This window comes from Diprion similis, chromosome 6, assembly GCF_021155765.1.
Source record: "Diprion similis isolate iyDipSimi1 chromosome 6, iyDipSimi1.1, whole genome shotgun sequence".
Lineage (NCBI taxonomy): Eukaryota > Metazoa > Arthropoda > Insecta > Hymenoptera > Diprionidae > Diprion > Diprion similis.
The window spans coordinates 20,182,970-20,208,136 of NC_060110.1; the positions used below are offsets into that span (position 1 = coordinate 20,182,970).

Genomic DNA, 25,167 nt, shown 5'->3' on the forward strand with positions numbered 1-25,167 from the left:
CTTTTTTTTTTATAAGCAATTACGCAAAAAGTACTTCGACGATTTAATATCACAATTTCTACAATCGTGGATGATAGTGACGAATATGGAACACCGAACACCAGAGGTAAATTGTTTCCATAACAGGAAGCAGAGGTAGGATCAAACTAGTCATCGAAGTGAACAGTAAATTTTTCATTTATTATAAAACAATATTGGCAAATACTGAAATTACATTGCTTTCAATTTACGTCGTTTAGGTGATAAATTATACATTATATAATATGATAACTCAAAGTAATTTGGATCTATTTACATGGAAATGAAATAATAATAATAATATTAATAATAATACAAAGTGAGCATTAATAATAATATTAATATAAAGTATAAGTGATCGTGCCGATTTGGTACACAACAATATAATATCTAAATAGATTTGCACTAAACGTCTATTTCTTCTTATTGGAAGCATGTAATGATCTGTAAGGATGGCTGATGAGTAAAAGAATCCGAAACATGACACGTGACAAGATCGATTATTTTTCTTACCCATGTTTTCTGTTTTGTATTGCCAAGTCATAGTGCACAAAAGTGAAACTGTGTACTTTCGACTTTGGTAATTTTGTGCAATGTAGAATAGGTGTTTAAAAATGAAGTTGTCAGAGCTGCACGGTAAAAAAAAGAACATGAAATAAAAATGGAAAATAATGGCGTAGTTATGATTTTGTGAAAAGTTAATTGCAGAAATCGTAAGGGTCCCTCAAATGAAATTTGTTAATTATCAGCAATAATGTTATATTACTTAGAAACAATATTCTTATTTATTTATCACACACCAATATACAAAAATGAACCGTATTAATATCAGAATATAATATACTACTAAATTCAAATATTCATTTCATAATAGATAATATCCGAGTATCTTACAAAGAGATTAAGAACGATGCTTGATTGCGGGAAAAAAATAACAAAAATAATATATCGTCGACAACATTCTTTACAAGGTTGGCACAGAAATTCCGGTAGAAAATTCGCTCTTCTACACATGGTCTATGTTTATATTTATATTTATATTTATATATATAATATAAATATATATATATATATAATAGGCGGTTATAAATAATTATTCGTCTTTAATTTACGGACCTTAAAGCTAAGGAGTTTTTCTAATTATATTATTATAATTAATTATAATTGCGAGTGAAAATAAATGTCAGAGTTTGTTTCACCTATATTTATCCAACTATACGCACCATGCTTGCCCGATGCTTATATATTAGGTATGTATTTATTACAATAATCAGGCTAATCGAGTTTTATAAACTTTTACCGTTATTTAAAATCTAAATACTGATTGCGACGATTCCGAAAGAAAAAAATTAGAATGAAAGACGGATGAATAATTATCCAACAAAGTTCAAGCCGAGAATGTTATCAGGGATTCTAAACAATCGGAATTCAAATGACAAAATAGCTTCTCTAATTTTATTTAACTGCATTCTCGCTTTTCATTTGTTACATACTTTTATTTCTTTTTTCATTTCAATCTAATAATATTTTACAAGTCTACCTTATCGCACACATTTGATTTCGAAGTATTTTGTTCAACATATTTATAACAATAATTCTGTATCGGTGAGCGCGAATTGAGTACGTAAATATGCCGGGATTAAACATGGCTTCTTGATATTTTAATAAAGTAATCTCAAATTGTACACTTCTCTCTAATGTCATTCCTAATAAAAACATGGAATGTAGGTATATCATTTATTTATTTATTTTATGTATTTATTATTATTATATTTATATATATACATATATACATATATATGTATGTGTATATATATATATATACATATATATATATATATATATATATATAAAAATTATCTTATTATAATGTATATATGTATATGATTATATCACAAGAAAGATTCAAATGCTCTGTACACATTTTGGGAACATCAAATGCTCTCAAGTTTTTTTTTAATTTTAATATTTTTTTTCACTAACTTAATATTTAATGTCTAATATTTAGTTACAAAGTTAGATATGTCTTAGGATCTCCTGATCACGTTGTACTTGATACGATTTCATTATATATTTCCCGTTTTTAACTCTCGCGTATATCTTTAATATCGGTGTTACAAATACAATATTGCTAGTGTATTCATCGTACACACGTTTATGCACTTCAAACGAAGACAGAGTTTTTATACGCGATCGTCTCTCACGCCTTCTCTTTAAACTTTTTGTTTCTGTTTGTTTTAAATGCTTTCTACAGCATGTTCGCAATATTGAGCAGGTCAGTTTCATTTTTCCTTGAATAACATTGATTTAGCGAACTTCTGATATCTTTATACAGACAATTGGCACGTTTTAAATGGCAAGTAGTTTTTTCTTTTACGTTGGCACAATTCTCGTAGAGAATAATAATAATAGTTAATTAAAATTCGTATTTTCATAATCAAAATATAAACTGCAGCTAGCATCTAGATTCACGAATGAGAAAGGTTTCAACGAGAAACAGCTTATCGCTTTTTAAACATTCTTTCTGCTCGTTAATATCCCACCACCAAAGTTGTCCATTCCAATATGACTTTTCATCAAATTCATTACGTCATAGACAACCGCTCGTAACTTTTGTTGCATAGCCGTAGCCTCGGATGGCTCTTTTCGTATTACGTACTTCCCCATTAGAAATTTTCTTTCACTTTCGAATTTACGAGATCGATTCGATCTCGAAGAACGCAGAAAATTATCTGACATTCTTTTCGTTCTCCGTTGTAAAAATTGCTCGATACTTGACACCTACATTCTTTGAATTTCTAGATTGAAAACGAAAGATGGAACATTGTTCTTCTACCTTTCCTATATTCATATGAACAACTAGCTATACAGACATAGCTCGAGTCTGTGAATGCTTTCCTGCTGGACATCTTGCAGGGCATTCAATGGATCCGTTCGGTACTTACGAGATGTCTGCAGGAGAGAAAGTGAAAAAAGGAGAGAAAAAACTTTTTTTAGTTTCGTAGTTTTTCTTTTCATTACTTTTTTTTGTTCTTTTGTCAGACCTGCCAACCCCCTTTTTGACCATTGATCAAATCACCCGCTCCTTGAACCCCGTTATATTACGTTGTATTACATGTACTTCTTTTATTTTTATATAATATTATCTACCGTAGAGAATCAACGAGTCTGTGTGTGTCTGCTGCGTGTACGCGCATATCGTGAATTACTTTTCTCTCTGATAGTTTTCGCTATTTAGTTGTAGGGCCAGGAGTGTCTGATCGATGTAACCACGTTCGAGGTTGGCGGGTCTTCCGGGCGTCACTTTTTCATGTCGTTCATCAGGGATCCGTCCTTGTTGTTCTTATTACCTTCGTGATTCGGCTGCTGGCTGCTCGTAACACCGCTGCCGTTTGCTGGGTACATTTTTTCCATATGCTGAAGCGACTCCCCGAGAAAATTCTGCGGAAGTATAAAAAGAATGAAACGTGAAACGGTGGCTCTTCCAGAAAGTGGCACAAATTTCATATTCTCAATACTGAATCTAATTACTCCAACTCTGAGATCATCGTTGATGAATACCATTTTTTTTTTTTTTTCCTTACCTGGACCGCGGTGAGAGCTGCTACCATCGCCGGACTTCCAAAGCCGTGCGTTATCAGCGAAAAGTGCGTCAAGTGTCGCTGTATGCTCGGGTCTAGGATGTGCGATGGCCGTGTATTGCACAAAGGCGACCTGTCTTGGTTTAGAAGGTCCATCAGCTCTTTGGTGATTTGTCTGTAAAGAAAAGGAGAGAAAAAAGGCGAACGCCTCCGTTAGCCGACACCTGGCGAAACGTTTGTTACACGAGTACGCTGCATGTTACCGGTCGGTATACCTTCTCGGACTCACGCGTTATGTAAATGGTAATTTTAGGAAGAGGTACATGCCGAGACTGGGAAAAGATTGCGTGATCACAGGCTCCGGAGCGTTATGCGAGGGGTTCCTTTTTTTTAATTTTTTTTATTTTAATTTTTAATGTTTTTATTTTTGTGAATTAACACATGCGCGTGTACCTATAACAAATCGATACCCGGAAGATGCTAACTAAATGTGCCCCACTATTTTTCATTCACACTTTTGGAAATATAGCAATTATTTAATCCAATTTACGGGCCTGCGGCTAATCAATATGAAGACGCCACGGTTAACAGCTGGTTGTTTTCGGTAAATCACCCGCCGAGAAAGAGGTTCAAAGAATCTCGTGCAAGCTGTTGAGACTTCGTTTAGCTACTTCAAGTTGATTCTGATGAAGAAATTTGATGAAAAACTAATTTTTAGAGTCAACTACGATTGACTTGGAATTATAATGTGTTTTCCGTCACTTAACATATGTCATATTTCTTTTTATATCCTAAACTGATTGCGCTAGCTGTGACATTCGTTTGTATCTTTATCACGTAAAGAGTTTCAGAGGCCAAAATCGGCAATTTATATCTCGCGTAATTTATAATGAATATAAAAAACCGTATACTTTCGAAATTATCGCCACCGTGGAATTTCACGGGTCGTTGATCGTGTACTTACTTCGCGGCATGGAGCCGTTCTTTCCGCCTGTACGAGTCCTGGGGTTCGCAATGCTGCCGACTAAGATACTCGGCAATTTGTCTTGCGGGAAATTCGGCCTCGCAGACGTAGCCGAAGTCTCTGGCAAGGTGTATAGCCTCTCCTGAAACAAACAAACAAAAATTTCCGTTCAGTCCCCAGGATACGATTCTGCAATGTGCGTATAAATTCAAATCCTTTCGCAGGATCGGCAGTTTCTCAGTTACTCCTTTAGAATTCAGGACAATTGTACAAAATATCAGTTTTATCGGTGAAGTATATTCCAAGGGTTGCCCGACAACGAACAACTATCGAAACGTCGCACGGTATGGCTAATTTATCGGCCCCAGGGCAAAACGTTGCTCCGTTCCGGAAGGCGGTGGAAGAAAATTTGCAATCCTTAATCACTTGCGAGGTAGCGAGGTCAGTGACCCCCTCGGTACCGCGGTATGTAGTCCAGTAAGAGCCGCGCCGTGCCCGATGACTTCATAGGCCGATGTTGGTGGTTCCTTCTCAGTCTGGTTTGTAATTACAAATCTCGACCGTTTCGGAGCCGTTCTTACAAGCCCGCTGGGCTCTATTAACCGTCAACTATCAACGCCACACCCCGTTCCCTTTACCTTGCCCACATGCCGCACGAACGCGATTCTCCAACCTGTGATCTATTGGTACGAAACACGGCGATGACCACACGTGCCACGTGCTCTTTGCACGAATTATTGTTTTACTTTCGTTTATTACCGATTTTCTTTGCGTACCTCGAATTCTATAGTAACAATAAATCGATTAAGCCCCGAAAAATTAAACGCTGGCGGTAACTAGATCTCTGGTTTTATATGGAATGTATAGTCATGGGGAATTGTAAATAGACTTCACAGAACTTGTGGAAATTTTTCATTCTCATTGAATATAACTCAATGTTTTTTCAATTGGCAGATGAACTAATATTCTGGTAGCTTCATTGAATACAACCAAAATTCAGTTACCTTCGAAAACATTACGTAGATTGAATATAAAAAGGTTGATTTGATTAACATGAATGAAAAGGTTGAATATATACATTTTTTCGACAGAGGAAGCTGAGAGGAGGTTCGTGACTGTAAATTTTCAACTCATACAGCGGAAGATAAGCGATGATCGAGGCTCTCGTCGATCGGTCTAAATATCGATATCAATAGAGAAATTATAACCCGAGTTTAGAATTATCAGTTATTTCCACATCAAATAAGTACTTCTGAATTGAAAAATAAAGTCATCAAAGAATAATCACAGAAATAGAAGAGAAACGAAAAGAAGGAGAGAATGAAAAAAATATAGAATGAAGAAGCGAGAGAGACTGGAGCGAATGAGTCGTGATTTATCCATTCAGCGGCGATCACACGCGGTTTTCAGTTATTAATTTAACCTCCAGTGTTTTCCAATCAGACACTCACCTCGGGGAGCAACCAGCGTGATCGGCGCCGCGTCAAGCTGGGTTCTAAGTAATGTTCAATTCGATTAGATTCGAGAACGACGCCGGGGGGGGGGGGGTAGAAGCTTTTTAACGACTGTACTTTATTATACGGCTTGTAGGTAGGCAGAGACCAAGCCGCGAGTACATAATGCATCGCGATATTATAATCGGCGTATTAATTAAGCCGTTGTTTACAACTTTTATATTCATAGTCCGAGTTTATATTATCTATCGGCAATCATCGCGTCGTTCACGAATGACATGCAACTATTCGACAGGCCGCGGTGCAATAAACGCCAGTTGTACACACTTGTAAGTACACGTCTTATTCTACCTCCATCTCTTTTCCATCGTTCGTTGTACCTCAGACTCCAAGACTCTTGTAGTCTTGTACACCCGGGGTAGACTTAGAGTCATAGGCGCGTTCTTCCCCCTTGGCGTACACGTACTGCATGCAACATTGCCAGGCCAGGTAAGGCACCCATGCCTATCTCATACCTACGCGTCGTTTATACCGCAGATATATATAAATAAGCTACGTGATGCATTTGCCTCTCCACGCAATATCTGTCTATATCTAAACGCGCATATCGCCTGGATCATACTTTTATCGTCTACATAGCTTTGATATCATACGTATCCATATATTATATGTATACTAATGTGTACACGAGCGATTGCGGATGCGAGGTCAAGGGTCGACGTGGCACGCAACACACGCCTCTTACACGTTCGCTTCGTGTGTCTACATGTGACACAGATTTCATGCGATGATAAATCTTGGAGCTATAACGTTAATGAGAGTCTGCGATATTCGGCCCAAAATCCGGAAGTGTTATTATTTGCACGTATACGAACGTCGTGCAAAAATTGAAAGTTGAATTAAACTTTGAAGCCGTGAAATCGAGAGTCTATATAATGTACGTTCACTACTGAAAGGATTCTATTTGTACAAGGATTTTAGTTTTAGTTTGCTTGAGGAGAAAACGAAAGTCGACAAAGTCGGAAGAAAGAAACAACAGCTGCTTACTCTACACCATTCTTACCGGATTAATATACATTAGACATGCGCAAACTGTCGAATGGAATTAATTCTAGAAGTTAGAATCCGTTTTGCTCGGTTTCATTCTGCTTTTTTTGGTAGTTCTTAGCCGCATAGCCTAAGCAGCGTGCTTTCTTCGCCCAAAAAAATGTAAGGATCACGTTTTTTACGCAAAATGAGGTTGATGATATACCGAGAAGGCGTTTAACCACGTTTATTTGTCGTGCACGTGGCTGACTCTTATTCATTCGCCATTGAAAACAAGGAATCTACTCACTAACTCCTCCCGAGTAGATTGCCCGGCAACCCAAAACGTTTATATACCTTATACCGAGCGAGATCAGATCGTCCAGCTGAAGCGGCTGTGTTCGGAGAATGGTGCACGATCTTCGATCCTTAACCGCAAATGATCTTCCCATTACGAAGATAATGATCGTACGAAGAGATTTCGGGAATTTCTTCCGCATCCCGAAAGAACGGGGCTGTGTGAACCCCTCCGTTTTCCACTCCCCTCGTCGATCACCCCGTTCCGTTGTGGTTTCTTTAAATACGTACACGAAAGAAAAAAGCAAAACGAAATTTTGAACGGTACAAATAAAGGGAGAGAAACTGATGTATAAAAAAAGAAACTCATTTTTTTCCCTCCTTAATAATAAAAAAGAAAAAAACACCGTATATACATGCGACGAGAACGGATAATTTCCTACGTAAGAATCGATCCACTCTCCCCTTTGAAGAGGGAGAATGCTTGTGGGTATAAGTATATTATAAGAGAGATATAAGGCACGCTGGCATCCCGGATCGACGCGATACGGAATCGGGGCGACTCGAGAAAAGATGGACCCACCTCTACGGGGGCAATTTAAATCCGGAACAAACTCACGGCGTATATATTCGTATGGAAATCGATTGAAAGTCTATAGAGTCCTCCGTTAAATATACGCTTTTTCGTTACCACCATTGTCTCAACTCCGCAGCTACTGCACGATTTATATCACGCCGGTATAAAGACTGACGACTTGCCGGCTCGATACACTTCGTACCTGTATACAAGCCTATGGCCACGCCGCGCGCCGATTTACCTTTGCAAAGTGGCAAATTTATCGTGCCTTCCACGCTCCGCGTGCTGCCGTAAATTCAGAAAAGAAAGAATCAAACGGACTTACGTATATGTGTATGTATATACATACATACATACAGCCTCGATACAGCGAGTGGAAAAGAAAGTTCAAAAAGGTGAGGAAAATTTCCGTTCTTAATTAATTATGCGGAAGGTAATCGAGAGATCTGTGATAGCGACACATGGTGATGCTATATCATATATATATATAACAAGGATTACGGCATCAGTTAACGTTATAAGTTACTAACGTAATCTCTAGATAACTGCGATCGAGAAGAAACAAATCATCGGGAACGATTATTACACGTTAGCCGTGCGGATATTTTAACATTCTTTTTTTTTTTTTTTTTTACTCCTTTCTAATCTCCTTTTCTGCCAATACTCCAGCAGACAATTTTGCACCGGGCGAACCATTTGCATGTATAATATGCGGTGAGCTGCCAGTGATAATCGTATATCGACACTTGTTGCGTAAACGGGTCCTGCTGGCTTGTAAGAAGAAGGCGATAGAAAAGAGTGAACGGTATGAGTGTAGATACACGAAGAAACTGGAACGTAGCATGTAACGATAATCTCCTTGCGACAAGCTCATATTTATTACGATGCAGATGGCGATACGCCGGATGAGATTATGAACGTTAACGCGCAAGCCACCTGTCGGGTGGATAAACCTCTCACCCACGCTTCGGGTTACCAGCAGGTATCATCTCCATGGTTCCGGAAAACTGCGGGCGAAACGTTATTAAATTAAAAAATTTTCTACTCTCGGCATTGCTTGTATATATATATTGTGATTGTGTTCGTGAAACAGCGTACTCTACATTGATGACAAAATCTGTTTCACAGTCTCACGCATGGAACGTATAACCTCTGTTTAAAAGGATCTCGTGGTTTTGTCGTCTCGTACTAAACTCTCATTTGAAGAGTGATAAATACGTAAAATATGCAAAATTATTTCCACGATATTTTTGGCCGAAACGTTGCTCAAGTGAGACAAAAATGAGCATACAAAACATAAAAACGGTACTCGGATGAGGAGGATGAAATTGATTTCACGCAAACGCAACCGCCAGACAATGCGCCACACTTCGCTATAGGAGATGACGCGCTGATATTGTGAGCTAGCTTCGTGCATTGCGAAAGTGTAGGAATCACTGCGTAAATTCAAGCACTTAACGATGACTATGTGCATCTCTGTACCGACGCCCACGTCGTATCCGATACCTCGTAACATAATCGTTGCTAATGCCTACCTCTACTCAGCTCTAACTCTTGCTGTAGCATCCGAGAGCACGTGACGGCAGCCACTGTCTTATATTGTCGTGAGGATGGTCGACCGGTTGACGGCTTGGCAAGATTCTACCTTTCAGTGCTATGTAATTAACCTCTTGGAAAATCAGTACAAGAATATATTTCCCAACGTCTCTTCCTACTCCATTTCATTCCTTTCGCACGGCCCTCAAGATTCGTGAGAATGTGTTTAAAGGCCCATTTCGAGCGTCAATCGCTGTCTCAAATTCGGCAATAATTTATCGCGCAAGGAGTATAATCAGCTGCCGGTTGAGTGACTGTGGAATCGGTCGTGTGAGATAAAAGACTTGGACAGTACAACAGTGCTCGACGGTAAAATGCTCGAAACGATCTAATTACCGTTCAAGTCGTCAGATGCTAGCTTCGATATAGTCGACGGCTCGAATGGGCCGGTAATACATGCGTCGAGACGCGATCAGATAGGCGACGAAGAGGTGGGCTGGCTTCCCGGTTCTGGTCCTGTGTTTCTCTTCCTAAGACGGAACCGTGCAAGGAAGGGAGCACGAAGAAAGAGCAGACTAGAGGATGAGAAAAGAGAGCGCGACTTGGTCCAGGGCACTAAGCAAGTGCAGTCCAGGACATTCCCACGAGCCTGGCAAGACCACGCCTGAGTCGTCGGTCCTCCATAAGTTGCCCTACACCGATTGCCCGGTGCCAGTTTGAATTACCGAGTGCGCACAGGGCGATGGATCGATGATCGACCACGATCACCGTCGAGCAGAATTCGATGAATTCTCAAATCGTCTCTCTCGCCGCATGTCACTTTCCATATTGTTCATCCGCAGGACGGATGCATCCTTACGGTTTATACCGTCTCGGAGATTAATCAGGCTCCGTGTACCTATCCTTGTATGATCTATTGCACGTTTTCTCGGAATTTTTATTGCTTGATAAACTGCCATTTCTGGGAGACTTACGAAAGATCGAGAGCCGTTCATCTTTGGAAGATCAACACGCTGATGCCGTGAGTTCCGGGTAGAAGTGTCACAACTGCATATATCCTTTAAGTATCTTCGAGTAATTTTGCATTGAGCTTAATAATTGTAGCATTAAAAGCGCCGCGATACACAGTGATAGGTGGAAACCGGTGAAAAAAGAACAAGGCGGGAATGAAATGAAAGAGATAAGAGTATAAAGAAAACAGCGAACCTCACCTGTGTTTTATGGAAGGTAACCGATCGTAAATTATAATCAACGTTCGCACAAACACTCCGACAATCCTCGCGCTGGTCGTTACGTCATTAAACCGTTACTAACTAATAGAAGAGCCCGGAGAGTTTGCGAATTGTGCTTACCGGTAATATCTGCACTTCGTCCATTCTTGTCGCCGCGTCATCCAGTCTTACTCATTAACACCTCTCGATCCACGAAGGATCCGCGCTTTGCTGCAAGCAGGAAATCCTGTCTTACAGTTTCGTTCGCCCCGCGGGGCATCGAAATCACCGGGAAATTGAAAGAATTATACTCTCGCCATTTCACTGGGTATACAATATATGTGTGTAGGTATATTGCTCAGAAGTCAGACGATCGTCGATCTTTGTCGTATAACCGGAATCCTCCGCAAAAGGCAAATCCCAGATCAGCTCTTACACTGACATGAATGATTGTTTCCAGTACGATCAAAGAGGCACTGAATATTTCACGATCGGTGAGGTGCACGCGTTTCTTGCCACGTTCTTGAACACAAGTTTTATAGAATAACTTCGAATCGATTATTTTTCAAATCAGAACAGCCATTGAGCTTTATTCCCGAATCGATTGAGAGGCTTAGAATCTAGATTAACCAGAAATTTTTCTAAGGACACCCGTTGAGATTGACGAACTTACCTTCAACTAGGGAAGTTAGGAGCGTAACGTTGGCGGCCTTCCTTCTGCCGGCCGGAAGATTGAGGCCGATTTTATCCAGCCTTTCCCTCAAGAGTCTGCCGCCATTTTTAGACTTTGCTCTGAAACAACGAAAAAGGAAATTGAAAATACGGTTGGAGCTTGTAGCACTAGAGAGCCGCTGGGCAATGCAGCAGACTCTGTCTGCTCTCTGACAAGTGATCGGACGAATTGAAAGGAAGGAAAATACGATAATATAAGCGAGATAAACGAACGGTTGTCACTCTGATAATAATGTTATTAATCATAATAACGATAATAACGGCACGCAGGCGCTATCGTGATCCGTTGAGTGACGTCATGCTTGGTGAATGGTGGAGCAATATCGGGTGCGTAACTTCGCCGCATTTTAAAATGAATTTTCACCTCGTATCGCGGTTCGGGTCGACAGAGAGACGTGGTCTTTCAGTCTTTCCAAACGCTCCATCATCCATCACTGCATCGTGCACGCGTTACTAACGGGTCCTCCCGCGTATCTCAACAACCTATTTCTACTTCACGGCGAGTCCGCTCCCTCGCAAGGTTTACGACATCTTTTATCCTCGTCGCGTTGGAAAGTCGGTAATTAATTCATTCGGCTGTCAGTACGTACACGCCTGATGTACTCGTCTTTGTCCGATTAATCCTGCAGGGCTGACCAATGAGAAAACGATCGACCACTGCCCCTCCGATAAGCTACTCGTCAATGAAACCACGCATGATCCAGACTTTCCAGCGAACGATTTATCGATTAAAGTCAATGAAAATTAGGTGAAAACTTTTCCTAATTCGGTACAGAATCTTAGTCTGAGATGAATTACATGTTCACATATAACGCTGATTAGCAAGTACCGTTGAATGATTTAGTAAAACCTTCATGTGATATACGTGCTTACTTTTCAAAATACACGTATCTCTGGAATGTGACAGCATTTTTCATGCTCATAAATCAACAGGGAAAAGTAGAATGATGCTCAGAAACCAAGCGCGTATTGACGTCAGATATAATTGTTAACTGTACGTCAATTACTGACGAAGAAACAAAGACCAACTCGGAACTTTTGATGTCAAATGTGGGTTTAAAATAAGAAATTAACAATCACAGTAATTCGATGACTGTCAGGAAAGCTTCAGAGTGATGCAGCTGTATTTTCAGGAAGTTGTTGAACTTTGTGTGACAGGTAAACGAACAACAACTTACGACCGCGACGTTAGAACGAGACGCGTTTGGTGCAACGACCATTAGCAGCCGGATAGATACAAGCGAGCAGTCGAAAAGAAGGATATTCAAAATCTTAAAAGCCACGTCTCATCGTCTTCAGTATGTATATGCTACGAGTAAACAAACAATTCGAAAGCGCAAATCTCGCAAAGCGTCTAAGCGTTTGTGCGGCCAGGTCTTCCAAGATACATCTCGATTTGATCGAAGAGAGGATGAAACGAGGTTGAAGGGTGCTCGAACGTGACGAGCAGCGTTCTTCACTCATTACGACGTCTTGTCTTGCAAACGATTCTCCGTCTTGGTCCAAGTCGCGTAATTTTCTATCTCCCGTTATCCACTCCTCCTCCTCCTCCTCCTCCACCACCTTCTCGTCCTCAGCTCGCTTCAGACGAGTACCACGAACTCTCTGATTACGAGAGCCCTTCGCTACTAGCATTGTTAGTTGTTAACAGGTCCTCTAAATCTTCACAGCAGTACGGCGATCCATTCGTCTCTGTCATCTTCCCTGTCTGCTGTAAAAGCCACGACTTTGAAAAATAATCAAACAAGAAATATATAGGTAACGGAAAAGTTCGTGAAACTCGGCACACTGGTTCCTCTCCATTCCACCCTCTACATTCGTCATTAATGAATTGTGAGTATGATCTCAGAGGCTGAGCGCCTGCTACGCACGCAGGTGAGAAATTAACATTTTTATCGTCATGAGGAGCCGTTGCTATATCACGTGTGAGAAAATATCTAGCGTTGGCATCATGATCGTTACGAGTATATGAACTACCCACTCTAATGCCCAGAAGACACAAGTTCTGGTGGCAGCAGTGAGCAGCACTTGTAATTATCAGTCAGATTGTTATCCCGTGAGATGAATTACGAGCCGTAGAAGTTATTTGCGGTACATGGCTAACCGTGGCTATGCAATGACCGATTGCCAACTGGTTTCATTGACACGTGAACCCGCAGGTAAGAACTCGACGGAATAATTGCCACGGCCGTGCATCGATATTCGGTGTTGGTATTTCTACGACGGTGCATTTATCGATATACATAAGTTTCGAACCCCGGTGGCGTTGCGGCAGGTTGCCCGGCAAGGATGATTTATTCTTTCTCAGCCGCGGAATGATAAAGCCTTGTGCAATGAACGGACGAACGACCAGGCCGCATCTCGCTGCAAGCTAGAAAGATGAATCTGATAGAGAATAGCGTTCTCGAAGAAAGTCATAATTCACGGTATATATGCGCTGAGGAAAATGCGCCGAAGGAGAGATCTCCTCCGTATGAGGGTGTGAGGGTATGACGCTTGATGCGAATACGAGGTTAGAGGACTAAACACTTTTTGCGTATTCTAATGAACAGTTTTCTTAAATAGTTACGTACTCGTCCTTCGGTATATATCGGCAAGATGAACAAAGCACGCGGTGCCTTGCATTTGAACACACGCGCGTCAAGGTACCTTTTTTTATGTAACTATGTGTTCATCGATTCTGTTATGTTGTTATACCGACAATGTGGCAACAAAGTTTGTAACAATTTGTCTACCAATTTTCGGGTACATTGACTGTTACAGTGAGTCAAAACGGGCATTTTGGCTCGAGCAGAACATGCCCATCCAGACTCTACAATTTGAAAAACTGAATGATTGTATAAGGTGTATCACATTTTCTCGTTTACCACAATTTTAAAGATTTTCGATCTTCTCTAAGCCTTTTCTTTTCTTGCAATTTTTCAAGTTGCACCTTTCGTTTTTTGCTTATATTATCTTTTAATTATCTGTTTGCAACGAGTCTTTTTTTCCGTATTATTCAACCATTCTCCACCCAGGATAAGCATCGTCCAATTTCAACTTGTCAATTTTTAGTTGTGACACGTCTACCGACCGGAAACAAAGGACTCTACGTCCGAGTTAAAAGTCGTGACGTTTTGACCAATATCCCATTGAATAATATTAAATTCTAAAGATCAGTAAAGGTCTTGGTGTCACGGTAAGTACCTACCTACCGTAAAACATTCCGAAATGAATAATAAAAATAAGAAAAAAGAAAAAGAAAGATAAAATATCTGACATGGCTTCCACTCGTGGCTGTTAATTAGGCAGCATGAGCTAGCAGAGCTCCGTTTTGTAGGTTTTACTTTCTATTTATAAACCCATTCGTAAATGTTTTCAACTGGTTATACTAATGGCTGCTGTCCGGCTATCTCGACCCGGAGTTGATTCGTTAATTCGACAATCGTTCAGTTAAAAAACTCGATGCTCAACCGATGAACCAACCAAAGTCATTGCTGCATCTGGGCATACTTGACCCACAACGCGGCTGACAAAGCTAATTTTCATTTTGGCAACCGTTTTGATCCTCCTGTTACTCGAAGCAACTTCAGTTCATACTCGTAGGCAATTACGTTGCGTTGAAATTGAACATTGACCATTTGACAAGCTTGTTGTGAACATTTTTCATTTCACACCCCTCGAACAGAAAAATCTTAAATAAACTTACACTGAATAAAGTAAAAATGAAGCTACTGTATAAAATTATTTTGAATATATAATTAATCTGCTCATGAGCCTCAATAACCGATAATTTCCACTGATTTTACGGCTCCTTGGCAAATCTGTTACATATTATTACTAGTCTTTAGAAATTTAAGCTTAAACAATAATTATTTGAAGTCATTCTGAAGATGTGTACTCGCAGCTGGGGGATTTCGTAATAAATATCTGCCCCATCTCGTGAGTGTGACATAAAATCTCGAAAGAAGCAACAGCCGGAAGAATAGCAGCTGCTTGAAACGACCGTACAGAACGCATGAATGGGATTTACTCTCAAGAGCCACCCGTGAGAATGATGGTCGTGAATGGGGATACCGTAGCCGGGAATGCAACGACTGAACGTAGTAAAACCATTTCAAGTCAGTGTTTTCTTACTCATTGTCAGCCCTGCGGGAGCGTTGTCACTTTTTTCAAACGTCAAAAGTCTCTCCCAGAATTTCATACTTTTTGTCTCGGTGAGTGCGAATGGTCAAATAACTCGAAGGAAAATCCCTGAGGCAATATCACGCAAGTTCTTGTAATAAACATATATTTGTTTTGTGACAATGCGACGATACGAGAGTAAAGATTATTGAAAATAGGTGAAAATCAGACTCAACGAAGAGATCTTGCAGCGATGACATTGACTTACCTCCTCAGAACGCCACCCAAAAGACTAGCGTTGAGGCACTCCGGAGGTGACAACCGTCTCTGGACTTCTGCCACTGTCACTTTGTACTTGCTGGTGCTACTCAATAGAGAAAGTCGGCCGGGTACCGAGCAGAAGACGTCTGCAGGCTGAGCGTTCCCAGAAAGCATCCCTTTTTCGCCTCTCTCCGACGTCTTCATGCCTGGAATAAACGAGAAGAAGAACAGAATTAATATCTTGCTTTGCTTCGACGGGACTCAATTTTTCGTAATTTTTTTTTTTTTTTTTTTTTTTTTTTTGTATTTCAAGAAATTCAGCTGGACTCGATTCCTCTTTGAGTTTGTTCATAATTCATAGTCTACTCGCGATGGGTATCATTTTATTCTCCGAGTATGTGTAAACTTGTTTCGCTAGGTTTTTTTCCCTCCATTTTTCATATCGGTAGAATTCAATTTGTAGATAATTTGTACGAAGAAAAAGAAATAATTCAAAAAACCTAACATCTGGATGTTCGGCTCGTTCGATTACTTGTTAATCGAAACAAGGCTCGTTCGAAAATCGGACTACGACTGCGTTTCTGGCGTATAATCAACGCTAATAAGAGACTCTCCAACATTTAACGGTATTTAACATTACACAAAATCGAATTCATATTCGGCACACATCTCGTTTCGGTTCGGCCCATTTTAATATATGGCTGTGATAATCACTCAGATCGAACGACCGGTTTCGACACAAAATTTCAGTGCTACACTACAAGCTGCAGATGTAAGGCGAAATTTTTGTGTATCGGCAATTCTGTGATGAAATAAACGCGTTCGTCCGATTTTATTTTACGTTACGCGTGTGTTATAGGTATACATGCCAATTAAACTAATTTCGGCGAAGGGTTAGTTTACGTGGTAGATCGTATTTGGAAGCTGTCAAGTGATTCCGATGTTTCGTTGGAATAAAATCCTAAAAATCGGGCAAATTTTCGAAACTAAATCCTCTATCTTGGGGCAATTAGATGCCGTGTGACCCGGATATGTATACGGAAGGATTCAACTAACAGGCGAATCTCCCCTTCTTACTTCCACCTTAGCGAGCCTGCGAAGCACGGCCAACTCAACACGCCTGAGATATGAGTATGAAAGAAGAAATAAAACGATCGGTCGACACACCGCCGTGCGACCTGATTACTGCAATTACATTGGACAATTAGCGATCTTATGTGCTCGATGCTTGTTAATAGCTCATCGTTAAGTGCCTGCGCGCGATTAGCCGCGTCCAGAATACATTATAAGTGAACACAGGAGATTTGAATGAGTTTTATTTTACTCTGCAGCAACTGCCGTATAAGCTGGCCAGAGCTCCGCTATACAGCAGCATTTTAATTCTCTGAAATTAAATGATTAGTTTCCGTTGCGTCATTTTAATTCACGGTTATTAATATCGAGCGAAAGGTTGAAAAGCAGATAGAGCGATAGTCTTGTAGCAAGGATAAGCTGGAGAGGATATCGCGATCGCTTAAACGAAATAGATAATATATGCTTACATCTTCCGATCTGTAGATGAAATTACAACCTATGCAGGTATCGTATATTCAGTTCGACGAAACGTTTTTAATTTATGGAGGAAATAAATAGGCGCCATATTTGCGCGTGGATTTTCACTGACAACGTTGATTAGAAAATATTGTCACCTAAGCACGCAGGTGAGAATAGCACAAACGAAAAAAAGAAAAAAAAAAATATTAAAAGAAACTCTCGAAAAATCAGCTTATAATTTACTTTCATCGTCTGTAATCGTTCCAAGGCTTTCGCTCGATGTGGATAGTATGAAAAAAAGTAACCACGATCGCTTCCTGTGGTTGATCATATTTCGAAGAAGGCAACTGCGCTTTAAACGCGACTTCGTTCGTTCGCTTAATTGATCGACGAGTGTTACTCGACGTGAAATCTTTCACTAGGTAACATTCGTCTTATATCATATTTTTTTCTCATATTCCTTTAAAAAAAGTTTGGAACTATCCTTTCACGCACGCATATAACGAAGCAATGATGTATAACGGCTGGTAAAATGGATAAGTAAAAAGAGAGCGAAAAGGGTGACAGTCGGTGAGAAAAAATAAATGTTAATATCACACCGTATAGAGATGGATTGATGTATACACGTTGTTTTACAACCTTATTAATAGCAGGTAATTACTTTATTTTGCAGTTCGTAATTTCATCCAGAAGAGTGTATAACGTATTCTCGAGCTAGTTAAATCTGACACAATTATCTCCTCTTTTTTTTTCTTTAAAAATGAATTTTTACTTTTTTCACCACGTAGTCGCAGTTGTCATTGCTGTTTCGCAAAACTACTTTTGGCCTGAAAATATACATGATAACCCACGCAGAAAAAAGAGTGCGTACAATGAATTGATTAAAAAATAAGAGTATTAATTCGACGAAAGTAATTATACAGATTAATAAAAAAAATATCTGGCTTCGCGTGTTTCTTGACATTTCACATTACAGTTGTTTACCACGCAATCGCGAATGGGCATTTGTACAATGTCTGTACATACCTATACCTATATCGTTGTTGAATTTATTCGCGATTTAATCGTCATCGCCTTTCAATAGGGCACCCAACTTGTGGTATTATAATCGCGGTAACTCGCACAGCTGGTATTAAAAGAGACACGGATCGTGATCGATAGATCATTCTCTCTTTCCATGATCTACCAATAAAAGGTGTGAGTAAAAAGCGCGCGCCCTCTTCACCACGTGATGGGATTTACACGTTAATTTGTTCCACGTGTACCGACGTACTCATACTTATAACTACATAAATGCTGGAATAGCCCTACCCTTAGAATTCTCCCGTAAAGGCGTAATAATTTTTCAGAAACGTTTACCGCCATTTATCTATTACAACTCCCGTAGTACAGCTTACGGACAATTAGTCATTACCGTTGGGAAATTGTTCAGGTTAATTAGGCGTGCCAAGGTTTCCTGATTCTTATATGCGGTACTTTCCTCGTCTCACTCTCCACGAGCTATATATATATATATATATATATATATATATATATATATATATATATATATATACACGAGTGTATGAATTGATGGTTCCCAGTATAAATCAATAGGTACATACTAATTGCAAACGCGATCACGACTTGCTGCGGAACAGAATGTAGCAATCGCGCTGCTATATATACAGAAGTGTGCATGAAAGTAAGCACAATTCACATTGTCATCTTACTTCCGTTTTTACGACTCTTCAACGCGATCTCGTCACGTTTTTGGAATTTTTCACTGATCGACGGTCCGTTAAAATTTACTTATATTTATATTTTTTTACTTAGTAAATAGTTTCGAACCCGTTCCCTGTACCAATTAAAGATCCATGACCTACAGACAGAGAATCAGCAATAAATACCTTTCACAGAATTGCATAGTGTACAAACCCGTAACACCAGGCCGCGGTTCGCATGCACACGCAACTTAGGATGTTTAATGATCTTATGGGGATCTTTGATGCCAAGTCATACCAACGCCTGTTGAAAATTTCGGTAGCTAAAAGGATAGAGTAATTATCTTTCGTAATTGAGTAGAAACTGTTGGCAATTATCTGGGTAGTTACGTGTGCCAATTGCGGACTTATTGACCTTCCTTAGCATACGTGCACTTCCAGACTTCACGCAACTTCGATATACGGTGGACAAAATTACGCCAGTCAATTTGGTTTATTCCAAAATTTACACGCGTTATCAAAATATTTTTCAAAGATCAGTTTCCATGGCGGAAATAGTCAGCGCAGACTGATTTGTGGAGAGAAAAGAAGCTAATAAAACCTGCAACAGCTGTCCGGGATTTCACATTAACTCAGACATTTACTATACTGCAGTGGTGATATAATCTTGTGAATCGTATTTTTTATCGACTGTCGTAATTACAGCTATTTACGGTACAAGCGTTTTTGACTATCCAATAAAACGATCGTACGTAACGATTTTGTCAAAATAAATTCATCTTACTGGGCTGCCTAAGAAGTTGTAATTATGCTCATTTCCCATGCAGTTATACGAATTGCCTATAAAAATGTTACATCTTCCTGACTCTGTATAGCTGAAGTGAGGTTAAACCATTTTACTGCCTATGATCCATGTTATAACGATTTTCCATCACAGCTCAGATTAAGTTCCTACATTTAAGAATTGTAATCTTAACTGTTTAATCTTCTTTTTCGCCTACGCGGCGATCTTTATTACTCCTGCGTTGAACTCTCGGTCTCTCACGATTTAGCGACGACACGTGCCGTTCGTCAGTCAATAAACTGTAATAAACGCGTCCATTTTTTCATGTCTTGAATTTTTTTCTTTTTTTTTCTTCCTTCTCACACTCGAAGCTGACTAGGCCATGATTTACCATCGGCAAGCAAATAGGCCACGCCGTTTATCCAATTATACACCAAATAGATCGAGGCCCGCAAGCGTGTAACCATAAATCATTTTCTATTCCTCCCTCACATATGGGGCCGAAACAGTCGGGTAACGGTGTAACCTGAACGATTCACGTGTAAACAAGACGTGATGATTGACGTCGGCCACAGTTCTGAGCCATCATCACTCCCATTGAATTTCTGATTGATCTAATCTTGCGGAGAAATTTCGGATTAGTCTGAATTATTACACCGTATTCATACAATATATACTTAAATTATTATACACGCTTCAATTCTATTTCTTGTTTTCTTTTTTATTTTTACTTGACTTTCTAACCAAACATATGATTTCGTGATCGAGAAGCAACTTCTCTCAGGTTTTGATCGATTCACTCGTTCTCGCAGGAATTAAGTATGGCGAAAGTGTTATCATTAAACACGTGTAGTTGAATTGGAACGGATTTTGACTCCATTTCTACACCGATGAAGATATTCTACTCAATAATACACGTTCAAATACACTTCCGTTGTGAACTTGACCTCTCCCTTCGTTTAACATTAAACATCTTTTTAGGCAATACTAGAATCATCGTCGAATGTAGGTACACTGCGGCCGTAGCTTCTCGTCGTTGCTTACAATACTTTTCAACACTCTAGAAAACACTCCGCTTCATTTATTCATCCTCCGCATGGCATGCTTAAGACTAACGTATACTGACTTCCTGAAGAGGCCTCAGTATGATTTTACATGCAATCGTAGGTAGGTACACGAGTTCCACAGGACTTCCTGGACAGAAATCTCAAACAGACTCACAGCATCTCCGCAGAGGCCTTCAAGGCTCTTGAGAAACTGTCCTCACTTGGATCGACTCAGTTTGCTTAGTTGAAGTGGCTTTGCATGTTAGGAGTCCTCGATATTCCCGGATGATCCTTGCAGTGACGGATTGACACCTGTAGAATTCGCTGACCACCATTGATTATTCCCGGGCAATTTAGTGTCTACTGAAAAACCCGCGCGATTCGATAGAGGACAAATGGTGAATTAATTTGACCATTCGTGTTTAGACGAGCACGCGTAGTAATTTTCAAAACCTCTGATTTGACGGGTGTGTAATTTCAGAACTGAAAGCCAAACGAAACGACGCATCATCTCGCGTCATGAATACGTCACGTATCTTTGAAACGAACGCGGATCCCGACTATGAAGCAAAGATCAGTGCCAGTTGACTTTTAATGGCAGTAACTAATAACTTAATAGGCCGGCCACGTCTTGACCAGGATCCGTTATCATCGGGGACACCAGGACACGGCTAGTCCGTTCCTCGAGTGTTGTTCTCACCTGCTCGTGTAATCCTATGTATATATACATATATATGGGCGGTATGCACATGCACACCTCGCTGCAAGTCTCGACTTTGCGTAACCTTTTCCGAACGTGAAACCGTCACGTAAATCGACTCCAGGTAAAGGCGTTTATACCACGATCACCCGCAGGGTCTGACTGCATAAACGACACAGGTGCAAGTATGCACGCGATAAAACAACGACTCGCGATTAATAAATCCGGCTCGTGCAGGGTGCAGGTGTAATTAAGTCTTGACGGTCGCTGACAGCAACGAATATCCCATATAATCCTCTCAGGTGGGAAAAGCAGAAGTGCTGCTGACAAGGCGCCGGCAGTTGGTGCTCAACACTGTATAAAACCACGTGCAGACGACTTATGTAACCGCATAATTTTCATGTTTCACTGTATAGTAATCGGTCATTACAGAATCGGCAATATCTCGCTATAACTTCAGCGCATACATTGCAAACTTGCAGTCCAGTCTTGTAGAGCAGTAGATGCCAGCACAGAATGATGTAATGTTCTTATCGCTGCGTGGTCGAATTTGTCGATTCATAAGTTGAGCTTGAAAACAGGCTCGCTCGCTTGCCAGCAGATATGTGACGATGAGAATGATAAATTACGTCGGGGTACGTGCGCGAACGACTTTAATTACACCGCTCTAATTAACCGTTCAGGTTAAATAATCAACCAGATGATTATCGCGTTATTTTATTACCGACACTTTGCAGCCCTTTTTAATTAGTCCGCAAGTCCGCGATTCCCCCGGAGGTTAACCTTCCCCAACGTTGGAATTTATTTATTGTTCCGGCACACTCCACTGCTATACATATGTGAGCGGACAAATTCTCCTTTTTAAAATTCAGTCTTCATGCGTAACCTCAAGTTCGAATGATCGGTTGAACCTGCTCCATGGAATTTACTTCAGTTTCTACCAAAATGCGATAACGTTGACTCAATTTCTAAAATGTTGATTCTGCTTTCAGTTTCGTATGATTTCGATAAGGATTTATGATATACTTACTGCAGCTACCACACATAAATCACAGACTTACAAGGCATCGCCTCCTAAAAAAGTCTGAATTCCCAATGACCTGCACGGCTTATGACTTTTACGTGAAACACGTACTTGTATTATATATATATATAACACCGCAGTCGTACACGCGACTGGATGCCAACTTTCATTGATGCGGTGCTCGGCTTGCTCTTGTTGCCACCGTGCAATGCCCCGGCTCGTTTCCGTTGGAATGAAAATTACACCGTAGTTCGCTCGGTAGTTTTGCTATTAACTGGCACCTGTAACGCCCACTGGCCACGCCGCTTCCTTCGACGATTCGAGTTCATTCAGAAGACCATAATGGCTTATCTTTCCACCGGGCGTCAATGAAGGTTACAAACATCTTGTCGAAGGAAATAAAATTCTTTCTATCGCTGTACTCCTCTAAGTGGAAATCAAGAAAAATTTTGATTCATAAGAAAAGAAAGGGGCACGATAAGCTCTCATGGAATATCAGGCATGTTAAAAGTAAGGAACCTAGGCTGTGTGGAGCGATAACAGTTAATCTCTCGTGGAAGTCGAAAGAGAGGCGGAGACACTGTGTCCTGGAAGTCGTGACTAACCTTTTAGCACCTAGGCCAGCTCGTTACCGTGTTATATCCACGACGCCAGGTGACAAATTGTACCTACCAACCGAGTGCATATGGTGTAGATATACTAGTATATTATATACACACCTACTTGTGTGTACACTGTGAAGGGGACAGGTAGGTACGCGACACGGTCCCAGGTATATCAGGTGCCGAACGGGGAAGCCGTACACGCGACTTGTCTTAGAGACCATCTACCAGAAGATGGTGTACAGATTGAAGATGCATCTATAGCAAACTAAGCCTTGATCTGTGATTCCTCGGAACTTTGTTTCACGCTATGATTTTTGGAATGAGAATTAGAGATCAGGTTATCCGAGGTACTTAATTCCTTCAGAATTGAGACTAGATCGATTTTCTATCAAGATTTATTGATGGCTCCTGACTTTGAGAGAATTGTTGAGTTGATTCCGAAGAAATATGTTGTTAAAATTGAAAAAGGTATCAATCGTATCGTTTGCCAATTCGCAAACCAGTCCTGACCGTCTGCTCTTGCTCCGAAGCAAATCAGTCTTACACTAGGAAATCCAATTTGCATACTGCATGAGATGATGGGGTTTCGCCTCGATAAGACCAGACATACGTAATGGAGCAAACGCGTGGCGCATAAGTGTGTTAGTATCAAAGTACACGGCTGCTATAGGAATGAATAATAATTAATGAACGACGACGAGATGCAAAAGCTACTGAAGTAGCATAGGAGTGGAGTTTCCCGTAGACGCTAAGGTGTGTGGTTGTACAAGCTTAGTGGGCAGTAAGCACTCACCACGGGTGCTGGTAATCACATCCGGAATGGTTTGATTTACAGATATTCCTTAGATATGAGACGCTGCACATACCAACGTGCCGTTTTACACCCTACCTTGTAACTAACTTCTCACTTACCAGCTACAAGAAGAAAGCGCCTGTAGCGCAGGTAGAAGCCAGACGAATGGTGATTACCGTGGATTATAAAAGAAGAAAACAAAGTTGAAAACAATTTGAGAGGACTGGCTTGACAGATTTTCATCTATGTAAATCGATGTTTGTGTGTATACGAGTAAACTTCCGCTGATGATCCTCGATTTTTCAACCTCCACAGAGAAACTTCGAGAAACTTTGAGAAACCTTCGACCGTCGGATAACGAAGCCATCGCAAATGGCAGTCAGTCTGTATACTCAATAATCTACATTACAGTCCAGCTCGGCTGCCGCAATGCTGCTGGGTTTTCTTAATAACAGTGGTAAGGCCTTTCGGTCGTTTCTTGGTCTTACCGTCATTCCAAGCATGGTGTTACGCGCAAGGTCGCCTCGGTATCCTCAGAAGGCAGAGTGAAGCTCTGCACAATTAGCACCACCAACTGCACGCGACTGAGAAAGAGAAGGAACAATTGCTACTTGGTCTGCCAGTGACACGTTATATTTAAGACGGAGAAAGACCCGACTTGAAACACGCTGCAAAGAGCTTTAAGGAGAAACGAGATCGGAAGAAGAGTCCGACAATTCGAGCCACGCTTATTTCATGGCAAAAAGTTTCACGCAGCTGAGGAAATAGTTCAAGAAGGTACTACAGACTTGTAGTTTTCCCTTACAACGCACGCAGTAGGTATATACTTAGCTTACCGCTAAGTTACCCACATTTTCGAAATAACAACTCAAGTAATACTGCGAAGCTGTCTATGTTTGTCTGGATCTATGGTCTGAGGATATTATATTGCTATGCGATGTCTACTCGCACGATTGAACCATTTTCTGGTAGTCTGGGAGAAGTTTATGACAGCATACCTCGAAAGTCATGGCAATGCAAATTTGTGACTGAGATATTTTCACCAAGTTAAAAATTGGATTTCAAAGAACCGCGAACAAAGCAGTGCGGCAATGATCATTTCCCGCAATTCACCCAAGACCAACTGTGTAACGTAATGGTGGTCTTTGCGTGTCGATGTACAAGGCCTATGTCGCGTTCACGCCTCGTGCCTTAGTCGAACGTGTAATTTAGCACGAA

At 40.5% G+C, this 25,167-nt stretch overlaps 1 protein-coding gene across 5 annotated transcripts in view; it reads right to left on the reverse strand.

Moving 5' to 3' along the window:
* Window positions 1-1,986: 1,986 nt before the first annotated feature.
* LOC124407744 (transcription factor AP-2-epsilon) overlaps window positions 1,987-25,167 on the reverse strand; it is a 169,823-nt gene continuing 146,642 nt past the window's right edge. For all 5 annotated transcript variants that reach the window (XM_046884205.1, XM_046884204.1, XM_046884203.1 and 2 more), the window contains exons 5-9: window positions 15,769-15,967; window positions 11,338-11,456; window positions 4,564-4,705; window positions 3,603-3,774; window positions 1,987-3,459 (exon numbers count right to left, since the gene is read on the reverse strand). In XM_046884205.1, the coding sequence (XP_046740161.1) occupies window positions 3,319-3,459; window positions 3,603-3,774; window positions 4,564-4,705; window positions 11,338-11,456; window positions 15,769-15,967 (773 nt within the window). In that variant the 3' untranslated portion in view covers window positions 1,987-3,318. The remainder of the gene's footprint in view (window positions 3,460-3,602; window positions 3,775-4,563; window positions 4,706-11,337; window positions 11,457-15,768; window positions 15,968-25,167) is intronic.